Source organism: Pelophylax lessonae (genome assembly GCF_965119305.1).
Source record: "Pelophylax lessonae genome assembly, chromosome: 2".
NCBI lineage: Eukaryota > Metazoa > Chordata > Amphibia > Anura > Ranidae > Pelophylax > Pelophylax lessonae.
Genome location: NC_138769.1, coordinates 610,644,864 through 610,665,685, shown reverse-complemented (window position 1 = coordinate 610,665,685; position 20,822 = coordinate 610,644,864). Strand labels below are relative to the sequence as shown.

Below are 20,822 nucleotides of genomic sequence, written 5' to 3'. Positions count from 1 at the left end.
GCAGCAGTGTGAGGATTCTGGCCGTAAAGTGACATCCTGATGCCCAGTATCCGCTGTTGAGCCAAGTGGTCAGCTCTGATTACCAGAGCAATGGATCCAAACCCGATCATCCAGGCCCTGCGGTGGACGATAGACCCCAAGATGAGGCTGGTGGCTGAAAACGAGCTCAACCAGATTGGGGCACCTGCAGGGCTCCTAGGGTAATACTGTTATTCAGGGGTGTTGCTAGGTAGGAAAAATACCAGGGGCTTGAGCCCGAAGGTAAATTTGATCCCACAACGTCCCTTTCTGACATCAGAAGGGGGCGTGAAGATCAGCGCCAGGGAGGTTTGCACGGTGCTGCATTAGGATGACACCTCTGGACCCCTTTACATTACACATTGTGTTGAACAGGGTGCAAGGTTCAGGAGTGCGTTGTACGGGGGCGCAAGGTTCAGGAATGCGTTGTACAGTGTGCCAGGTTCAGGAATGCGTTGTATGGGGTGCAAGGTTTAGGAATGCATTGCAGGGTGCAAGTTTCTGGAGTGGGTTGTACGGGGTGCAAGGTTGAGGAAAGTGTTGTACAGAATGCAAGGTTCAGGAATTAGTTAAACTGCAAAGACACCAATTAGTTACACATTGCACACTTAGCTTTAAAATCACCGCCCCTTTGTTCTGCGCATAGAAAAACAGCATCTGCAGTGTGTATACATTGCTGGCCGGGGAGGAAGGTGGAAGGATGCGGGACCAATTGTAACTACAGTATGTGTACCCACAGCAGTGTATAATTCAGGTTTAATATACACCACTGTGAATGCACATTCAGTAGTTACAACTGGTCCCTCCCCCTTCCACCTTCCTCCCCAGCCAGTGGCTGTTTGTCTATGAACGGGACAAAAGGGCAGGGCCCCACATATCGGCCCTGCCCACCCCGACATCATCATTTTGACAGCTCCACTCACTGTCATTGCGGCCGCCCCTGACTTGCCCACGAATCACTGCCACTGGATGCTGAAACCCCCCCCCCCCCAAATAAAAAAAATAACTGTGGCAGCCTGATTAACGGGCCGGAATAAGGTAAGGTAAATTACCCGGGACATGCTCCTATGTGCTGGGATTGTCCCGGCAAAAACGGGACAGTTGGCAGGTATGCCCATAGCAGCTTGTGCACAGCATATGTGCACTTTTAAACATTCATACTTTTTCTTACTTTTTTTTTCTTTTGTATTCAAACTTTTGCACATGCATTTCACTTTCAATCTAGGGAGGGGTGCTGCAAATTTGGTTGGATGTGGCTTTTTCATGGGAAATGGGGAGTGGGGGGGGGGGTGATGGAAGGTAGACACCTTTACCTATTTTTTACCTTGCACTCTGGACTCCTGCGTTATGTACGTTATCCACTCTTGACCCCTGCACTTGAGCTTCACGCACTTGTAACCTAAAATGCTCTATGCCCAGGTTTTATTTATCTATACCCTTTATACTAAAACAACGTTGTTTTTTTTATAATAGTATATTCATAGTTCCACCCATGACATATTAACATAAAGAGGACTTCTAACTGGTTGTTGTGTTAATAAACTGTAGTACTAACTGCACCAGACTGGGAATATCTAATGCCAAGATGCCATGGGGTTCAGTGAAATGTTGGTATTTGAGTATCTGATTGTCAGAAAGGGCATGTCCGTAGACAATATGGTCCCTCTGGACAGACTTCTGTGCCTCTTCACAGGCTAATTCATGCTTCCTCTCTCAGAAATAGGAATTTGGCTAATATTTATGCGCATGCATAGGTGCGTGTACACATGCGCATTGGTGTGCTTGCATGCACATGTGTCAGATGTTGGTGCCAAAGGGGCTTTTTAAATTAGTGCTGCTTGGTCTTCAGCCTTCCCTGTACCCTGTGAACTCTGTCATTCTGCATCATGATTCAAGTTGCTGACCCAGCTAGTCTGACATCTCTGTCTAAACGCCTGCATCAACCCCGGCTTGTCCATGACCACTGCTTCTGCCTTCTCCATTTGCTTCTGTTCTACTGACTGGCTTCTGACCTGGCTTGTACCCTGACCATGCTCTTGCCAGCTCCTGTGTACCTGATCCATCCTGCAGGTGCAACCTAACCCAGCCTACCTGACTCTGCTAATCTTCCTGTGGTTTCCCGTACTTGCCTTACATCCTGCTGTGCCTGCTGTTCTGCAGTCTGCTACCAGTGTATACCTGCCTGCTGTTGCCAGTACCAGCCTGCTTTAGTTTGCCACCAACCGGACATCTACCAGCCTGCCTGCTTCACATATGACTGATTCTCCTGCCTGGCATGGATACCTGTTCTGCTACTTTCAAGACTTTCAGGCACTAGTACCACTCTGCTGTCCTGCACCTCCTGTCCACACTACCAGGGGCCCAGAGTCTGAGGTGTTAGAGAGGCCATCCTCATCATTTCAGACTCTTCTAGCAGGTACTGATGCTGCGGATTCCAAACATTAACTCAATAGCACTATAAAGCTCATTGCTCATCGAGATTGACTGGTTGGTACTTCTATCATAGAGGTGTCAAACGCAATTTCATCACGGGCCGCATCAGCATTATGGTTGCACTCAGAGCAGGTTGTATCTGAAAGACTATAAAAATTTACTCAAGCCTGTTTTTCTCAGAGAATAGGTGCTCAGCCACGCCTCCCCCGCTGAACCACATTGAACAGTGGGAAGATCTTAAATGGGCAATAAATACCAGAAGTTCAGGGGTACTATATGCACAGAGTGCAGTTTCAGGGGTACGCTGGGTACAGAGTGCAGGATTAAGGAGTACGCTACATACAAAGTGCAGGTTTAGGAGTGTGCTATAACCAGTGTGCAGGGTTCAGCTCTTTCACATGCTGTCCACATCTCTCTTCCACCATTACTCAGCTCTGACCTCTGCACCACTCTCGCCCTTTCCTCCCCTCTGTACACATCTCCCTCCACAGCCCTCACCCCCCCCCCCCCCCAGCTTCCTCCGCATCTCACCTACCCTGCCTGGCACATGTACCTCCCGGCAGTGTAGGCAACTAAGCCTTTCACTTGCAGGGAGATCATTGGTCAGCACCTGTGCACCAAGATCACATTTCAGCTTACCATGTGATTCCCCATTCTACACTGCACCTGCATCTCCCTTGTCCCTGCCATTGTGAGTGCAGGCAGAGATCTGTGAGCTGCTGAAAGGAAAGTTGTCATTGTAAACACAGAAGGCTTCACAGAAGGTTCAGCCAGTATTTGACACATGTGCTCTCACATTCATGTGCTAAAGTATTGTGGTAGTAAATATGTGAATTTATAACATGTTCTGTTTCAGGTGTTGTGATAACTAGGGATACTCACACTGTTCTCCAGGAACAAAGAAAATTAGAATTAAAGAATAACAGAAAAACACACACGTGAGTAACCAGCACATACATTCTACCTCTGTATAGTTAGACGGGGCTGTCCAATATAGGATTGTTCATTTTTTTAACTTTCATCTTATGATAAAGCTGTCTTCTACGTTATCCTTCCTGTTGATTGTGTAATCCTTATTTAAATGAGAATTACAGGTTTGATCAATGGCTTGATGCACTCTGAACACAGGAGGTCAGCCGCTTAGCACGGGTGCCAATGTAAAGCATTCTCTGAGCAAGGTGGAGAGCATGACATCACTGCCATGCCTCTCCACCTCATCCAATCAGACAATGATTTGCATTAATTTAAAAATTATAAAACATTTTCTGAATCGCAAGCCTGCTGAGCAGCCAACCTCCTGTGTTCACAAGACATCAGGCCATCAGTATAGCAAGAGATCTGGAAGCATTTGGAGCTTACTGGAGTGACGGTGTCTAATTCATTGATTTCCATTCCAGGGCCATTGACTGGACCAATGTAACTATGTAAAAATATACCATACCTAGAATTATTTTTTAATTTAACCTTGTTATCCTTTTTTTCCTTTTTTACATCATTAGCTATTGCTGATTTTAGTCTGGATAAATAGTCAAACACTGATCTATGGTTTGTATCAGGTTTATCAAATTTATAACATCAGATTCACTGTATTCTTGTACAGAGACCTAAGTGAAGGACATATAGCTTGTTAAAGCACCCTGTTTCATAAGTAATTGTCCTTAAAATTATATTCATTTTTAAAACCTTTACTAACCTGTGCCACTTTCTGAATACATTAGAGATATGCATGATAGAAAATTTAATTAAGTTAATCATTTTGTTTTCTAATATTCATTATGTTAAAATTATAATTTTAATAATTCATTTTTTTTTGGTTTCGTATAGTTGTGTATATTTCTTTGCGCGAGATTACTTATTTACCTTATTCCTGCTAGCCCAGCCCACAAACAGAAATGGAATAAGCTGATTTTTTTTATAGTAATAAAAAATGTTAATGCAGAATAAAATTGAAATGGATCTGAACGAACAAATGTAACAAAATTATTATTGGATTCATTTATTATGTTATGATTCAGAGATGGATCCACCACACCACATCCATCCAATCCAAAAACAATAAGTAGGAATCATCATTTTATTTCACTTTTATACCTTGGTGTATTTATTCCAATATGTTTCCATTTAATTTGTAGTGCATTTTTTAAAATAGTATTTTTATTAATGAAAAATGTTAATGCAATAGAAAACCAAAATCATTTCGAACAAGGTCATACTTTGTTTTGGATGCTTCAAATATCCGAATGAAACAAATTTATTTTGGATTTGTTGAAATTCTATTCTGATTAGTGTTGAGGCTATAGTACAAATGTATCTAAAACCATTTCCATAAACTGTGCAAAAAGAAATAAGTGCTACCAACTATGCTATGCAAACTTTTCAAAAAAATTAAAAGCATATGAAACAATATATGTGCAAAAAGTCCATGCAGAAAATAAAGATAAATCTTCTATTCCACCATTTGTGAATTAGTGACGCATGCTCTTATACTACTGTGCTCCACTTATATACTGTGTAAAACCTAGTATATGAGGGTCCACTCACCAGAAGGCTTTGGGCCAACAGGACCCTCACAGCTTATATGCAGATTCCTATAATAGGTTTGTAGCATACATCCACTTATTACGTGTATCCAGTAATAACCGCAGGTTTAACCCAGAATAAAAAACAATAATGCTGTGATCATGCAATAAGTTTATTAAAAAATGGTATGAAAGCCGATACACTCACGTTTTTATGTGCTCTAAAACGGCAACCACTTTGCAGAGCCTGTTTGAGAAGCTGCTTGTCTGAGCCAGCTTGCGTTGCCTGAGCCGGATGTGACGTCAAAGACCCGGAACTTTTGCCACCAATAAGCCCTCAATGCATTTTACCAGTAGGCATCAGGAAGTCGAGTGGTGGCCATTTTCTCAAAGTCCTTTATACTTTCGAATGATAGCCAATTGGTCAACCAATCTACCTGGGGATCATCCCTTATGCAAACTAGTTGGCAATATAATACCAATTTTGAATTGCTTTTTCACTTCCCCCATTTGAACTCCAGCATCTCAATAAAGGATGTGTTATTTTGCTAAGGATAATAGTTTTACTAAATGTTATGTAGCACCCTCCTATTTAGGTGCTAGGTAAAAGCTTAGTTTTTCTGCTCTGCCTGCTCATCAGGAGAGTCTGATTGTTAGTTCTGCCTGTTACATGTGTCCAGGTGTGATTCATTTGGTCTGAGGGAGTGTCCCCACTGTATCCAATAGGGGAGCCTGTTGGACAGTGAAGGAAACCCAACCAATAACATACTGGCTTTTGTGGCAGTCCCAGTGAGAGGGCACAACCGCAGTGCATCCTGGGATTGATCATAAAAGCCGGGGCACATATGACAGGGCGTCTTTGGGCAAAAAGTCAGGTCCCAGGAGGAGGGGGATGGCTGTCTCTCCTCCTGTCAGCAAGGAAGTTGGTCACAGGCAGTTGGCCTAGTGAGCCAGAGTGTGGTGCTGAGCCAAGAGGTCCAGGATACTGACAGTGGAGTTCAAAGCAGAGTGACTGGAGGAAAACCAGTGTCCGTGAGTACCCGGGAGCTTGCCAGGGGTCTGCCCAGGAAGGGGACCAATCCAGGAGGGTTAGGGGACAGTAGCTAGCACACACAGCAAGAGATAAAGGGGGTACCAAGAAGAGTAATATAAGGAATAGTTCACCTTTCAAATCTTCACTTCAGTGGCAAGGTGAAGCAGCGGCCTTGCCGCACTCAATCCAGTTAGAAGTTTTCAAGATTTGTGCATAGTTGTCAAATTGGAGGATCCCACTCATCCCTTCTCCCATCCCAATACTAAATAAAACACAAAAAAAAACAAATCCCCTGGACTGCTCATTGACTGAGTCAAGTACAAAGCGATAAGATTTTTAAAAAGTTGCTATAGGTAACCCATGGGAATCAGTATTCAGCAGCTCCCAAGGGGGCAGTGCTACATTTGGGGGCTCACCGGGATGTCGCCCTGGGTTACCGTATGGTTGCTAATGGCAACGACCGAAGAAAATTTCAAAAATGTGATTTTTCTCTCAAGAACTGTGTTTTAATGCTCAAGAGAAGTGTGAGGCCTGCTCAACAGGAGATAGGGAGAGTGAGATGAAGAGTCAAATGCACAATGGTCGTTTCCCGTGGCAATGAAAAATTTCCTGTCAGAATCGCATCGTTTGCTCAAGTGATGTGCTGAAGAGTGGGAGGAATGCATTTTACTGTGAAAATGGACTGTGCTTGCTTAACAGTAAATGGTGCAAGTGTGGACAGAGAAAATGGCGGCCCAGGGCACGTGGATCGGTGTGTCGGGGGCCGTGAGTGTGCTAGAGCTGTACAAGAAAATGTTGACCGTGCATGCAATAACAGCGGGACATTCTTCCAACACAGCGGCAATGTGGATGCTGTAAAGAAATCTGTTGACCATGCATACAATGATAGTGGGACATTTTTCAAGTACAGTATGGTGGATCTTGCTTGTACAAGTGCTAAGAAGAGAAGTGTTAGCTGTGCATCTGACAACGAAACAATTCTACGGATTTACAAAGAGGGTCAGCTGGCTCAGAGTGATAGAGGCGCAGCTGGAGCCCTGGTACAAGCAAGGATGGCGGATGTGTGCAGGCTGAGAGGCACGGTCCACTTTACAGTAACTTCCATGCAGGCTGAGCCAAGAGAGCGGCATCGGAAGGGTTACTGTACTGCGCAGGAAAACATGCGCTGGAAAGTTCTGCCTAGCAGGAGGAGCCCCTGCAAAACTGGAGATGCAGGCGGAGACGCCGCACAGCCAATCTGGAGTGAGAAGAAAAGTCTATAAATTACTTCTGCCTCCGGGTGTGGCTGAGAAGGAGACACATGTGCGGAGGAGCAAGATGGCAAGTGCCGGAGTGAGCCGGAGCGCAGAGGCTAACCCACATGTTGGCAGAGAACTTGCGGAGCAAACCGGAGAGACAAAGACATCCACCCTGTGGGATACAGGGGTGCAGATGGTGCCTGATGGAAGACTGGTGTTGTGCACTGGAGACGGCGTGGAGCACTTGGGCCTGGTATGTAGTTAGTGTCTGAGTGTTACCATGCGAGTGTAAGCTTGGGGCCAGTGTGGGTACTGTGGCAATCTACTGCTGCGGGCAGAGAGGAGTGAAGGTCGGCCCAGGAAGTTGAGTGTGACATGGGAGACCGGGGTCACTCATGCCCTGTTTGCTGCGGAGTCATGGCCAGCGGTGACCGGGGCTGCTAGTGTGAGCAGTGAGAAAGAGGCCGCGGTCATTGATGTGGGGTCTCCCAGCTTTCAGAATCAGTTCGGGTCCTTGGAGGAGGGATTGGATGTCTGGAAGTCTGAGGAAGAGACTGAGTGGGACTGGGTCTGAAGATCGGAGCAGTTCAGTTAGTCTTCATATACCTGATGTGGAGACTAGGGATTCAGTGGTGCGAGGAGAGTGCACCAGGAATCTGGAGTCCTGTGAGGCCTATGTTAATCATGTCCCAGACCTAACCCCACCTAAGAACTATGCCCGGGCTCCAGATCAGAAGGAGGCCTATGAATCCCTCATCAAAAGAGGAGACCTCATATTCTCCAGCCGGGAGAGGAAATCAGAAGACCCTCCCCAGTTTTTCCAGGATGCAGAGGTGGATACAGAGGAAGGTGGCCCTAGAGTACGGTTATGACTATCCATATGCTCCAGGGGAGGTCATGCTCGAGATAGAGGCCAAGAGAGAGTCCTGGGGTGATGAAGCTGTATGGGACTGCCTCTTTATCCCCAAACCACATCATAACCAGTCCAGGATGGACTTGTGGAAAACCTTTTTATCAGTCAAAGCACAGTGGGATCATGGGCGGCCATCTACTTGGACCGGGTGGAGGTCCGCCGTCCTGATGGATCTGGCCAGGCCTGTTCAATCCGAATCCAGGATAAGGATGGGAATGTTTTACGGTTTCCCCATCCAGATTTCTATTGTTGAGGAGAATATGCAAAATTCGAGTAAAGCTGGCTAGCCTATGTTGCAGACTGAAAAGAAAAAAGAGAACACCGGATGAAAATTCAAGCTCAGTTGTTGTTGGGGCTTATGCCCTCTTTCCATTACCCCCTTCCCTTCTAGCCTTGCAGAAGGAGTTGGGAAATTACGAGACACCACTGGCTAGTGGACTTCTACCAGAGGGCCGACCCTCTCAGGAGAAACTTAAAACTGTTATTTGCTGTTTCCAGGATCCTTTGGGCCACCGGGCTGGGATCACGGATTACAAATTGATACAGAGTTCCAGGTGGACTACTTTGGGCCGACAGGCCGAAACGGAACTCTGAAAGTATCTGCCCGGAAGAAGAGGGCAAGGTTGTAAGAGTCTTTTGGTGGGGGGTGCCCTGGTGCCAGGGGCCCCTGAAGAGACTATTGCTTCTTACAGGACTGATAGGTTGCCCGGGCTCCGCAACGAGGCTCCTGAGGGAAGAAGGAACTGGTGATGGGTGTCACTGAGGAAAAGGACACTGCAGGCGCCAGTTACTAGATTGTTGTAGGTAGTCGGTGGCAGGGTTCAGGGTCGCCTTGAAGGAGCGAACTAAGCACAAGACAAATGGAACTGGATCACCTAGTTAGGGATGCTGGATGAGAAGGCCTCCCCCCGCGGGGAGGGTCTTATCACCCTGAGTTAGATTGTGATATGTAAAGCAAGTAACTGCAGAAGAGCCTAACCTTGTTTTCTCTTTTCAGGTTGTTTAGAATAAGAGTCAGTTAGGCTGTCAAATCAACCCACCGGGGCAGAATTTGCTTGGTGGGGGGGTGCATTGCCCTAAATGCACCTAACTTATATTATATTGTACAAACAGAATATTTATATTTTTGCTACTTAATTTATTGTACAATCGTTTTTTTTTTCCTCTTCCCCTTTTCCAGGTTTGTGGGATACTCCTATGTTTTTTCCAGTAGGGATTTTTATAGGGGACGGCTTCCCCAGAGCCAATGGGGACATGGCTCAATTTGGTGGGGGGTGGATGTAGCACCCTCCTAGTTAGGTGCTAGGTAAAAGCTTCGTTTTTTGGCCCTGCCTGCTCATCAGGAGAGTTTCTTGTTAGTTCTGCCTGTTACATGTGTCTAGGGTGTGATTCATTTGGTCTGAGTGAGTGTCCCCACTGTATCCAATAGGGGATCCAGCCAATAACACACTGGCTTTTGAGGCAGTCCCAGTGGGAGGGCACAACCGCAGTGCATCCTGGGATTGATCATAAAAGCCGGGGGCACATGTGACAGGGCAGGAAGCCAGATCCCAGGAGGAGGGTGACGGCTGTCTGTCCTCCTGTCAGCAAGGAAGTTGGTCACAGGCAGTCGGCCTAGTGAGCCAGAGTGTGGTGCTAAGCCAAGAGGTCCAGGATACTGACAGTGGGGTTGAAGGCAGAGTGACCGGAGGAAAACCAGTGTCCGTGAGTACCCAGGAGCTTGCCTGGGGTCTGCCCAGGAAGGGCACCACTCCGGTGGGGTCAGTGGACAGAAGCTAGCACACACAGCAAGTGAGAAAGGGGGTGCCGGGGCGTGGCCGGGATGTAGAAGGAGCTCCGCTGCATCCTGTCCTAATCCACATCCATCCGTTGCTTTCCTCTCACCGAATCGCGGCGGTTTTGCCCTGGTCATCCTTGGGCAGATGTGGGGTTCGATGCCGGTCAAGAAAACCGGCGTACCAGCTTCAGCCCCGCAGCCTCAGCGGGTCACCCAGCCACGAGGCGTGTGTGCGGCCACGGCCATCTTGCCTGCTCCGGCGGCGCTTCCTCCTCCTCTCTCTCCAGCTGCCAGGGCTACCGCACCAGCGGTGAAGATGGTGAATCCGGCTGGGACACCTCCTGGGGAGCCACCTAAGGAGCCGGGCATCTCTGGATCCGCACTGGGTTCTGCTGGGCCACCCAGGGGGGGCCCTGGAGGTGAGGACAATACTCCCATTCTGGCTGCTATTGATGGCTGTAAAACTTCCCTGATGATACGCATAGATCATCTGGCCTCTGAATGTACATTAATTTGCCCCAACCTGGACAAAATAAGGGAGCGTCTGACAGAAACTGTGGGTCACATTTCTGAGGTGGAAGATGTTACAGCTTCACACTCTGCTCAGCTTATTGCCCTGCAGGCTCAGGTGAATGTTATGGCGGACAAGATGGAAGATGCTGAAAATAGGCAGCGCCGCAACAATGTCAGAGTGGTGGGTTTACCTGAAAAGGCGGAGGGCTCTAATCCTACTCAGTTTGCTGAACAGTTCTTCTGTGATTTGCTCAACCTGCCTACTCCCCCCCCCACCTATGTGGGGGAGAGGGCCCACTGGCGGGTGGTCTGTCAGACCATAACCCCCTACTGCTGACCATTTGGTTGGTGGACAGAGGTAGGAGGGGTGCATGGCGTTTGTCACTGGGCTGGTTGCAGGTCGAGTAGGTGGTGCAGCAGGTGGAACCCCATTTGTCCACATATTGGGAGGACATTGCCTCTTCTGCAGCGGGGGAGGTGGTCTGGGATGCTTTTAAAGCTGTCCAGCTGGGGCATTACATTTCGGCAATCAAGGCAACTCACAGGGAAGCTAATGCAGATAGAGAGGCTGTGCAGCTTGAGGTCCATAGGTTGGAGGAGGAATACTCATTTGCCTCGGGGCCCGATGCCTATGCGGCCCTGGAGGCGGCCAAGAGACGACTAGCTTTGCTGGACACACTGATTTTGCACATGCCAATCTACGTCAGAGCGGAGTCACTCTTTGAAAAGGGAGACAAAAATGGTATACTGCTGGCTTTCCTAGTGGCGGATCAGCGGGCTTCGGTCAGTATCCCTTGTATTAGGTCACGCACTGGGGAATTGGTCAGGGATCCTGGAATGATCTCACAGGTCTTTGTGGACTGTTATGCTGACACATACTCACCCTTGCCGGCTTATGACCGTGGGGAGCTGGAACAGCTCCTTTCTGGCCTTCCGCTGCCGGTATTGGAGGGGGATGATAGTGCCTGGTTGGACAATGACATTACGTTGCGGGAAATAGAGACAGCTATCCTTTCGTTCCCTCTCAACAAATACCCGGGCCTGGATGGGTTCCCGGTGGAATGGTATCGGCAATACTCAGAATAGCATTGATCAGGTTGTCTATGCGTTTTTGCAGTGGCGGCTGCTGCTCAAAATTTTTGGGGGGGCGCAAACAGAAAAATGTAATAGGCATTGCTTTGCGGCAAAAAACGTTGTAAAAAATTGCGTGAGTTTGAGGTCACAAAAGTGTGAAAGGGGCCTTCAGTAATCAAGGTATAGTGTGCCCCCTTTCAATGCAGAGACCAGCGTGCCCCCTTCAATGCAGAGACCAGCGTGTCCCCTTCAATGCAGAATGACCAGCGTGCCCCCTTCAATGCAGAATGACCAGCGTGCCCCCTTCAATGCAGAATGACCAGCGTGCCCCCTACAATGCAGAAACCAGCGTGCCCCCTACAATGCAGAATGACCAGCTTGCCCCCTTTCAATGCAGAGACCAGCGTGCCCCCTCTCAATGCAGAGACCAGCATGCCCCCTCTCAATGCAGAGACCATTGTGCCCCCTTCGATGCAGAGACCAGCGCGCCCCCTTTCAATGCAGAGACCATCATGCCCCCTTCAATGCAAAGACCATCGTGCCCCCTTCAATGCAGAGACCAGCATGCTCCCTTCAATGCAGAGACCAGGGTGCCCCCTTTCAATGCAGAGACCATCGTGCCCCCTTCAATGCAAAGACCATCGTGCCCCCTTCAATGCAAAGACCATCATGCCCCCTTTCAATGCAGAGACCAGCGTGCCCCCTTTAATGCAGAGACCAGCGTGCCCCCTTCAATGCAGAGACCAGCGTGCCCCCTTCAATGCAGAGACCAGCGTGCCCCCTTCAATGCAGAGACCAGCGTGCCCCCTTCAATGCAGAGACCAGCGTGCCCCCTTCAATGCAGAGACCAGCGTGCCCCCTTCAATGCAGAGACCAGCGTGCCCCCTTCAATGCAGAGACCAGCGTGCCCCCTTCAATGCAGAGACCAGCATGCTCCCTTCAATGCAGAGACCAGCGTGCCCCCTTTCAATGCAGAGATCATCGTGCCCCCTTTCAATGCAGAAACCAGCATGCCCCCTTCAATGCAGAGACCAGCCTGCCCCCTTCAATGCAGAGACCATTGTGCCCCCTTCAATGCAGAGACCAGCATGCTCCCTTCAATGCAGAGACCAGCGTGCCCCCTTTCAATGCAGAGACCAGCGTGCCCCCTTCAATGCAGAGACCAGCGTGCCCCTTTCAATGCAGAGACCAGCGTGCCCCTTTCAATGCAGAGACCAGCGTGCCCCCTTTCAATGCAGAGACCAGCGTGCCCCCTTTCAATGCAGAGACCAGCATGCCCCCTTCAATGCAGAGACCAGCATGCCCCCTTCAATGCAGAGACCAGTGTGCTCCCTTCAATGCAGAGATCAGCGTGCCCCCTTTCAATGCAGAGCGAAAAGCGTGCCAAGCCCACCCAGACCAGTGCACTTACCTGTAGCTGTGGCTTCTCTTCAGTCCCCCGGCATCTCCTCGAGTCCTCCTGCCTCCTCCTCGGCCAATGGCATGGGGTTTGCCTTTCGGCCATCAGGAAGCGCGTCTCGGACACGATTCCTGATTGGCCAAGAGAAGGATCCGTTTGACAATAGCGAATTTTCATTCGCTATTGTCACACAATGGGTGGGCTCGGGCGAACTGCTCTGCTCCCCGGGTCCACCCTTTGCTGAAGCCTATTAGAGCCTCTGGCTCTAATCAGGTGGTGTAAAAAAAAGAAAAGCCCCATTGAACTCCATGCGTCCAGCGCCCCGCATATAGATTAGGGGGCCGGACACATGGATTGGGGGGCAGCGCCCCTGCGCCCCCAACGCACCGGCCGCCACTGCGTTTTTGTCTTTCCTTCTTGCGGTGTTTGTGATTAATATTCCCCTGATCACACATTTGTGAGCTTCCCACGTTGTGTCGGGGGAAACTTCAGGTGTTGTATTTTCTGCGTAATAGAGTGCAATGCGTTCAGAGAGATCCTGGGTCAATTTTGCATCAGTCAGTAAGGAAGGATCTAGTCTCCAAGTATGGGTGGTGTGGTTCGTGATCGGAAGTGAGAGCGTCGCTGAGATGGGGTGGTGGTCTGACAGAAACAGTGGGTCTATAGAAGCACTAGAAAGGAGAAGAAGAGGTAGTCTAGTCTGGAGTAACTGTGGTGTGGGGGGAGGGGGGGGGCAGAATGTGTAGTCTGTCATGTGTGTTCATATTAGTTAAAGTCATAATTCACATAAATTCTAAAGTATGATATGAAGAACATTTATTAAGTAGATAATTTTTATATCTATATTCAGGTTCTCAGCCCATATATATTAAATATTGTTACCACTAGTTCCCGCTACTGATGGTACAGTCAGCAGAGGAGTTGGTGACACCGCCACTACTTGCAGGCAGGCCTGCTGCCACCTCCTCTACTCCTCCTACTCCATCCTCTTCGCTAACCTCCTCGGCTGAGTCCTCTTCCGCTGCTGCGTCTTGCTCAACATCAACTGCACCCCCCCAGCTCCCCAGGGGCTATTCCACATCCCGGATACAACAGTGTCACGCCGTCTTGGGGTTGACTTGCCTGAAAGCAGAGAGTCACACCGGACCAGCACTCCTGTCCGCCCTGAACACACACAGGTGGATCAGTGGCTGACCCCGCACCAACTTGAGATCGGCAAAGTGGTGAGTGATAACGGAAGCAATTTATTGGCGTCATTGAATTTGGGCAAGCTGACACATGTGCCGTGCATGGCACATGTGTTGAATCTGATCGTTCAACGCTTTGTGCATAAGTAACCAGGCTTACAGGACGTCCTCAAGCAGGCCAGGAAGGTGTGTGGCCATTTCAGGCGTTCCTACACGGCCATGGCGCACTTTTACGATATTCAGCGGTGAAACAACATGCTAGTGAGGCACTTGATTTGCGACAGCCCGACGCGTTGGAATTCAACACTACTAATGTTTGACCGCCTGCTCCAACAAGAAAAAGCCGTCAATGAGTATTTGTATGACCGGGTGCTAGGACAGCCTCTGTGGAGCTGGGTATTTTTTTGCCATGTTACTGGACGCTCATGCGCAATGCCTATAGGCTCATGCGCCCTTTTGAGGAGGTGAAAAACCTAGTCAGTCGCACCGAAGTCACCATCAGTGACATCATCCCATTTGTTTTCTTCCTGGAGCGTGCCCTGCAAAGAGTGCTGGATCAGGCCGTAGATGAGCGTGAAGAGGAAGAGGAAGAGGAAGAGTTGTGGTCACCATCACCACCAGAAAAAGCCTTATCGCTTGCTGGACCTGCGGCAACACTGGAAGAGGAGTCTGAGGAAGAGGAGTCAGAGGAGGAATGGGGCTTTGAGGAGGAGGAAGACCAACCACAGCAGGCATCCCGGGGTGCTCGTTGTCACCTATCTGGTACCCGTGATGTTGTACGTGGCTGGGGGGGAAGAACAGACCTTCAAAGAGATCAGTGAGGACGAGGAATGGGACATGAGTAGCTCGGCATCCAACCTTGTGCAAATGGGGGGGGGAGTACCGCGCTTAAAAGGTGCTTAGTGCATGTTATTCATACATTTAATAATTTACTTTCAGTGCTTTCAAATGTTTATAATAAAATATAAATATTCTCCAGTGCATAAAATTATATAAATATTCTCCAGTGCATAAAATTTAAAAAAATTTCTCATTAATAAATAAAATATTTCTTACAAGTGATGTAAATATGTGCTATAAACAATCCTTAAATATATCAAAATTTGTAAAAATGAAAATAAAAATAAAATGCCAGTGATAAATTATGTGCTTATAAGTTTCCAATAATTAAATAATTCAAAAGTGAAAAAGTGCCAAAGTGTCCTTGTATATATAAATAAAATGGTGTATATTCAAACGCCTTTTCTTTCCCAAAATTCATGCAGGTGCTCTTCCATGCAGTGGCCACTAGGTGTCCTAAGCGCTCACCTCAATTGGCTTTATAACCAGCTTTGTATGGTATCATATGTAATCCTCCTTTTCTATGGTTGATGGGTCCGGTCACTAATTCTCACACTTATCCCTTTTAACACGATATTCCAGGGGGTGTATGTGGAGCCTTTGAATCTCCAAAATAAATGGGGCCACAATAGTGAGGTACCGTCTGTGCGGGGTACACGGGCACAGTCGCCAGCCTCCTCCTCTTCTTCTCTACCCAGCACACGCACATCCAGCTCCGGACATTTGCCTTGACAACGGAAGTCCCGCCCCCTTCCTGGCCTGTCACCAGCTAGCTCGTGCCGATTGGACAGAAGGTCGTGAACGGGTATTGGTAGAGAGGGTTACCAATAACAGTACCTGCAGCTTTAAAAGAATTTAGGATTCATATAGAGTGACAGCGCGAGAATTTCACCAACCCAATATCTTGTGCAAATGGGGTCTTTCATGCTGTCATGCCTGTTGAGGGACCCTCGTATAAAAAGGCTGAAGGAGAACGACCTGTACTAGGTGGCCACGCTACTAGACCCCCGGTATAAGCAGAAAGTGGCTGAAATGTTACCAAATTACCAGCAGTCGGAGAGGATGCAGCAGTTCCAAAACAAGTTAAAAAGTATGCTTTACACAGCGTATAAGGGTGATGTCACAGCACAACGGCAATCTAACAGGAGAAGAGGTGAAAGTAATCCTCCTCTTACCATGACCATGCCGGCAAGGACAGGACGCTTTACAGATGTGTTGTTGGAGGACATGCGGAGCTTTTTAAGTCCTACGCATTGCCACAGCCCTTCGGGGTCCACCCTCAGAGAACGACTCGACCAACAGGTAGCAGACTACCTTGCCTTAATTGCAGATATCGGCACTCTGAGGAGCGATGAACCCCTTGACTACTGGGTGTGCAGGCTTGACCTGTGGCCTGAGCTATCCCAATTTGCGATAGAACTTCTGGCCTGCCCCGCTTCAATTGGACCTTCAGCGCAGCAGGAGGTATCGTCACTGAGAAGAGAAGTCGCCTAGGTCAAAAAAGTCTAGATTACCTCACCTTTATTAAGATGAATGAGGCATGGATCCCGAAGGGACTGGCAGTGGGGGATGCATTTGACTAAAAAAGGTCTAATGAGATGCCTCGGGTATGGTCCACACGCTGCTGTATTTAATCTCTGCATGCCGGATGACTTGCGTGACTTCTCCACCACCAACTAGGGTTCAAGCCGCAATGTTTTAGTGCACTTTCTGCCTGGAAAACAAATGTTTCCGGACGCTGCTATAGCAACGGCTGCAACAATACCTAATTTTTCAGCCATGTGTACATGCCTAATTTTTCTGGCCTCTGGTGCTGCACTGTGGCTGCAAAAACAAAACAAAAAAAAGGCACATACATGTGTCAATTCCCCTTTGTGATCGTTACCTTGTTGTGGTGAAGGGGCTTGCGTATCACAATGAAGCGATCACCTCTATGAGTGTGTTGGCAATGTTGGCACACCCCAGATAAGGTCGTTGCTTCATTGTGAACAGACCAAAAGCGATCGGCTGGATAATTTTTCATAGGAAAAACATTAATTTTCTTTGTGATCATCTAAGGTGATCATTAAAGCCTGCTAGGCCAACAAAGGGCCCACACTGCAGAATCATTGTTTTCTGGGTCAATTAACTGTCACTGAACTACCTCAGCACGACCATAGGCTTTGAAAAACCACCATCGCCTGCAATCTCCCAAACGTGCGCACAAGCACAATCATCACTACACCAAGATTGACGCATAGAGGAATAAAATTTATGTCATGAGTGTGTCAACTATTGACAACTATTTGCGGTTGTCTAAAATCTATTCAATACACGTCCCGATAGGGGACGTAACAGGGATTAAACTGATAAGAATAGTACTACTTAAACCACTCATATAGGGTGGCACAGTACACTGCACGGCGCACGCGTAGTGCCCCGAATTGGAAGAGGACCGACCAAACATTTTTTTCCATCTCCCGGTTCCTAAAATCTATTCCATACACCGGCCCCTGATAGACGACAAAACAGAGATTAAACTGGTAAGAACAGATTTTTTTTTTTTTTTTTTTTTAATTAAAAAAAGGACAGCCTCTGCGGAGCTGGGTATTTTTTGCCCGCGTTAGTGAACGCTCATGCACAATGGCTGTAGGCTCATGCGTCCTTTTGCGGAGGTTACAAACCTAGTCAGTCAAACCCAAGGCAACATCATCAACCTCATCCCATATGTGTTTTTTCTGGAGCGTGCCCTGCGAAGAGTGCTGGATCAGGCCGTAGATGAGTATGAAGAGGAAGAGTTGTGGTCACCATCACCACCAGAAGCAGCCTTGTCGTCGTTGATTGCTGGACCTGCGGCAACGCAGAGAGAGGAGTCTGAAGAAGAGGAGTCAGAGGAGGAAGGTGGCTTTGAGGAGGTGGAAGACCAACCACAGCAGGCATCCCAGGGGGCTTGTCACCATTCGGGGACCCTTGGTGTTGTACGTGGCTGGGTGGAGGAAGAGACCTTCAATGACGTCAGTGAGGACAAGGAACGGGACATGGCTAGCTTGGTATCCAACCTTGTGCAAATGGGGAGTTTGCGGTTGTGCAAATGGACTGTTTGCGGTTGTTTGCGGTGCGTTAAACGGGGAGTTTGGTCTGTCACCGTGAAGCGGGCATAACCCTTACACTACCCGATCGATACAACATCATACCTGATCGTATACACACTGGATTTTTTAAAGCACGTTATTCCAAACAATTTAGGAATGTTAGGTGATTTATGCCCTTTATGGATTAAAACCAGACTCTGCGTCAACTACATAATTTTCCATGGGAGTTTTGCCATGGATCCCCCTCCGGAATGCCACAGTCCAGGTGTTAGTCCCCTTGAAACAACTTTTCCATCACTATTGTGGCCATAAAGAGTCCCTGTGGGTTTTAAAATTTGCCTGCCTATTGAAGTCTATAGCGGTTCGCCCGTTCGCGAACATTTGCGGAAATTCGCGTTCGCCGTTCGCGAACAGAAAATTTTATGTTCGTGACATCTCTAATCCCAAGGGTTTTTTTAATACCCAAGTTCTTCTTCAACTTAAAGACTCAAAACCACCTGATCCCTGGCTTCGAATTCATTGGGGACCCCCCTTGGGACCCCTATAGCATCTATGTACACATGAGGGTCAAAGCTTCTGGAGGGAGCTGTTTGCTTCGTCCTGTGGTTGGGTGCTAGGTCAGTGTATTTATCAGGGGTATTATACTACAAAAATCAAAAGTAAATGCAACCACTTGTGTGCTGGATGAATTGTACCAAAATGTAGTGATACCATTTGTCTTAGTGAGTGATGGCCGCCTGTTGCGTATCTGTTTTGGTGATTATCACCTGCTGAGCTTTTATCAGACTTATAAGGAAAAGGATACACAGCGCAATTATAGTGCTGCCGGCAGAATCTTGTCTTCTGTGGGTTCCCGAGTCTGTTTCTGGATCTGGAATGGATGAAAATACTCAAGAATGGATATTAGTTAATGCTTTAGACAAACGTGTATCATAACTAGTTAACACATCAGATTGTAACTGCAACTGCTGTGGGAAGTATAAGCCAAGTCTGGGGGCTGAACCACACAAAATTTCATAAGGAGACAGGGCATGTATCCTCCCTGGGGGGGGGGGGGTGTCTGACACTGAACCGGGCAATGGGCAAACTGTCTGGCCAACTCATGTTAGTCTCTTGGGCCATCTTTAACATCCTGTTCTTTCGAGTCCCATTCATCCTTTCTACCTTCCCACTACTTTAAGTGTGATATGGGGTGTGTAGAGCCAACTGAACTCCCAGTGCTGCCCAAATCTCTTTTGTAAGAGTTGCTGTGAAAGCTGGGCCCTGATTGCTCTCTACCACCTCTGGGACCCCAAATCTACATACTATCTTACTGAGTAGTTTATTGGCCATGGTCTTGGCTGTCCTATTTGTAACAGTGTAGGCTTTTGGCCAATCGGAGGACATGTCTACCACCACTAGGGCGTATTCATATTGGCCGCTTTTTTGCATCTGTATATGATCAATTTGTATCCTCTGGAATGTATATAGGGGTTTCGCCAAATGTTTCTGCGGTGTCTCTTCTGTCCTCACCGGATTGCATTTTACACATACTGCACATGAGGCGCAGTCATTTCTGGTTAAGGTGGTTATTCCTGGGGGCCAGCAATATTTGCTGATCAGTCAATTCATTAAGTTCTTAGAAAGATGTGCAGGTCCATGTGCCCATTGGACGACTGCTGAATACATATATTTTGGTAAACGTGTTTTCCCTTTCATCAGATGCAGATCTCCATCTTAGCCTGCTCCTTTATGGATCCATTCCAGCCTTTCATCTGTGTGAGCCGCCCCTTGCATAGAGGCTAGGTATAGCCTGTCAGATGGCACATGCACTGCCAAAGGCATCAGCTTTGGCTTGAAGCTCTGCTTCTTGAGCAGATACGGTTGGTGGTAATGCTCCTGCCTGTAGGATTTCAAATTCAGAGGTCACAGCATAACCTGTGTGGTACTTGCCTCCTTCGTCTGCATATCTGGAGTATTATAGGGGTCTTCACCTTCTCCTTGTCCTTCTTGTCCCCCCCTTGAAAAACGGCAGAAGTGTGGCCGGGTTGAGAATGAAACACCTGTTGGAGGGTCACATTATCCGGGATGAGTAGAGCACCTTGAAGTCTGAGATGTCTTTCTTGCGAAAGGTGTCTGGGTTGCACCTAATTCAGGATGGCAGCAATGTCTTGCGGTGCCAGAAGATATGGACAGCGAAAACAGCTTAAACAGGAAGGGCCGCCCCAAGCAACAGGGTACAAGCGGCAAGAATAGTACCCAATCGGTCTGAGCCTGTTGCCATGGGCCTTAGCCAGTACTCCTGTGGCATGGCTCTCTCCAAATAGCTTGAAAGGCTTCTCATAGTTCGGGAGGCTGAGGGCAGGTGCCATGGACATAATTTATTTCAGAAGTTCAAAGTTGGTGAGGGCTTCTGGGGATAGTAGGAAAGGATCAGTCTTCAGGGTATGTTCCCAGTTGGAGTGGCTCAGTAAGGGGACTGGAGCGGGGCACCCCATCCACACCCACACAGGAAAAATCAACAGTGGAAAGCAAAGTATTAGCAGGTAGGTCCTCAACACGCTTCTGTCTGCACCCGTATCTGTGAGGAAGGTGGTAGGTTTTCCCTGTATAGGTAACATGACCTTTGCAAGGGGTCCCCCAGTCCCATTTTCAAGACGTTTTTCACCAGACATTCTCTGGTTTGGGGCTTGACAGGCCATCTGATCATTGCCCTCTTCTGGGAATTGCTCATGATGCAGAAAGAACTTCACCTCTTCTCTGCTTTGGCCCCACTTCTGCAAGTGATCAAACATCAGGTGATCAAAGGGCAGGGGTCGTTCATTGCC

General features: G+C 48.0%; 1 protein-coding gene across 1 annotated transcript in view; it reads left to right on the top strand.

Annotated features, from left to right (window-relative positions):
• LOC309548495 (hydroperoxide isomerase ALOXE3-like) overlaps positions 1-20,822 on the top strand; it is a gene marked incomplete at its 5' end in the record, with an annotated part of 230,524 nt that overhangs the window by 35,706 nt on the left and 173,996 nt on the right. Inside the window, one exon of the mRNA XM_082248442.1 lies at positions 3,308-3,389. Coding sequence (XP_082104568.1) covers positions 3,308-3,389 — 82 coding nt within the window. The remainder of the gene's footprint in view (positions 1-3,307; positions 3,390-20,822) is intronic.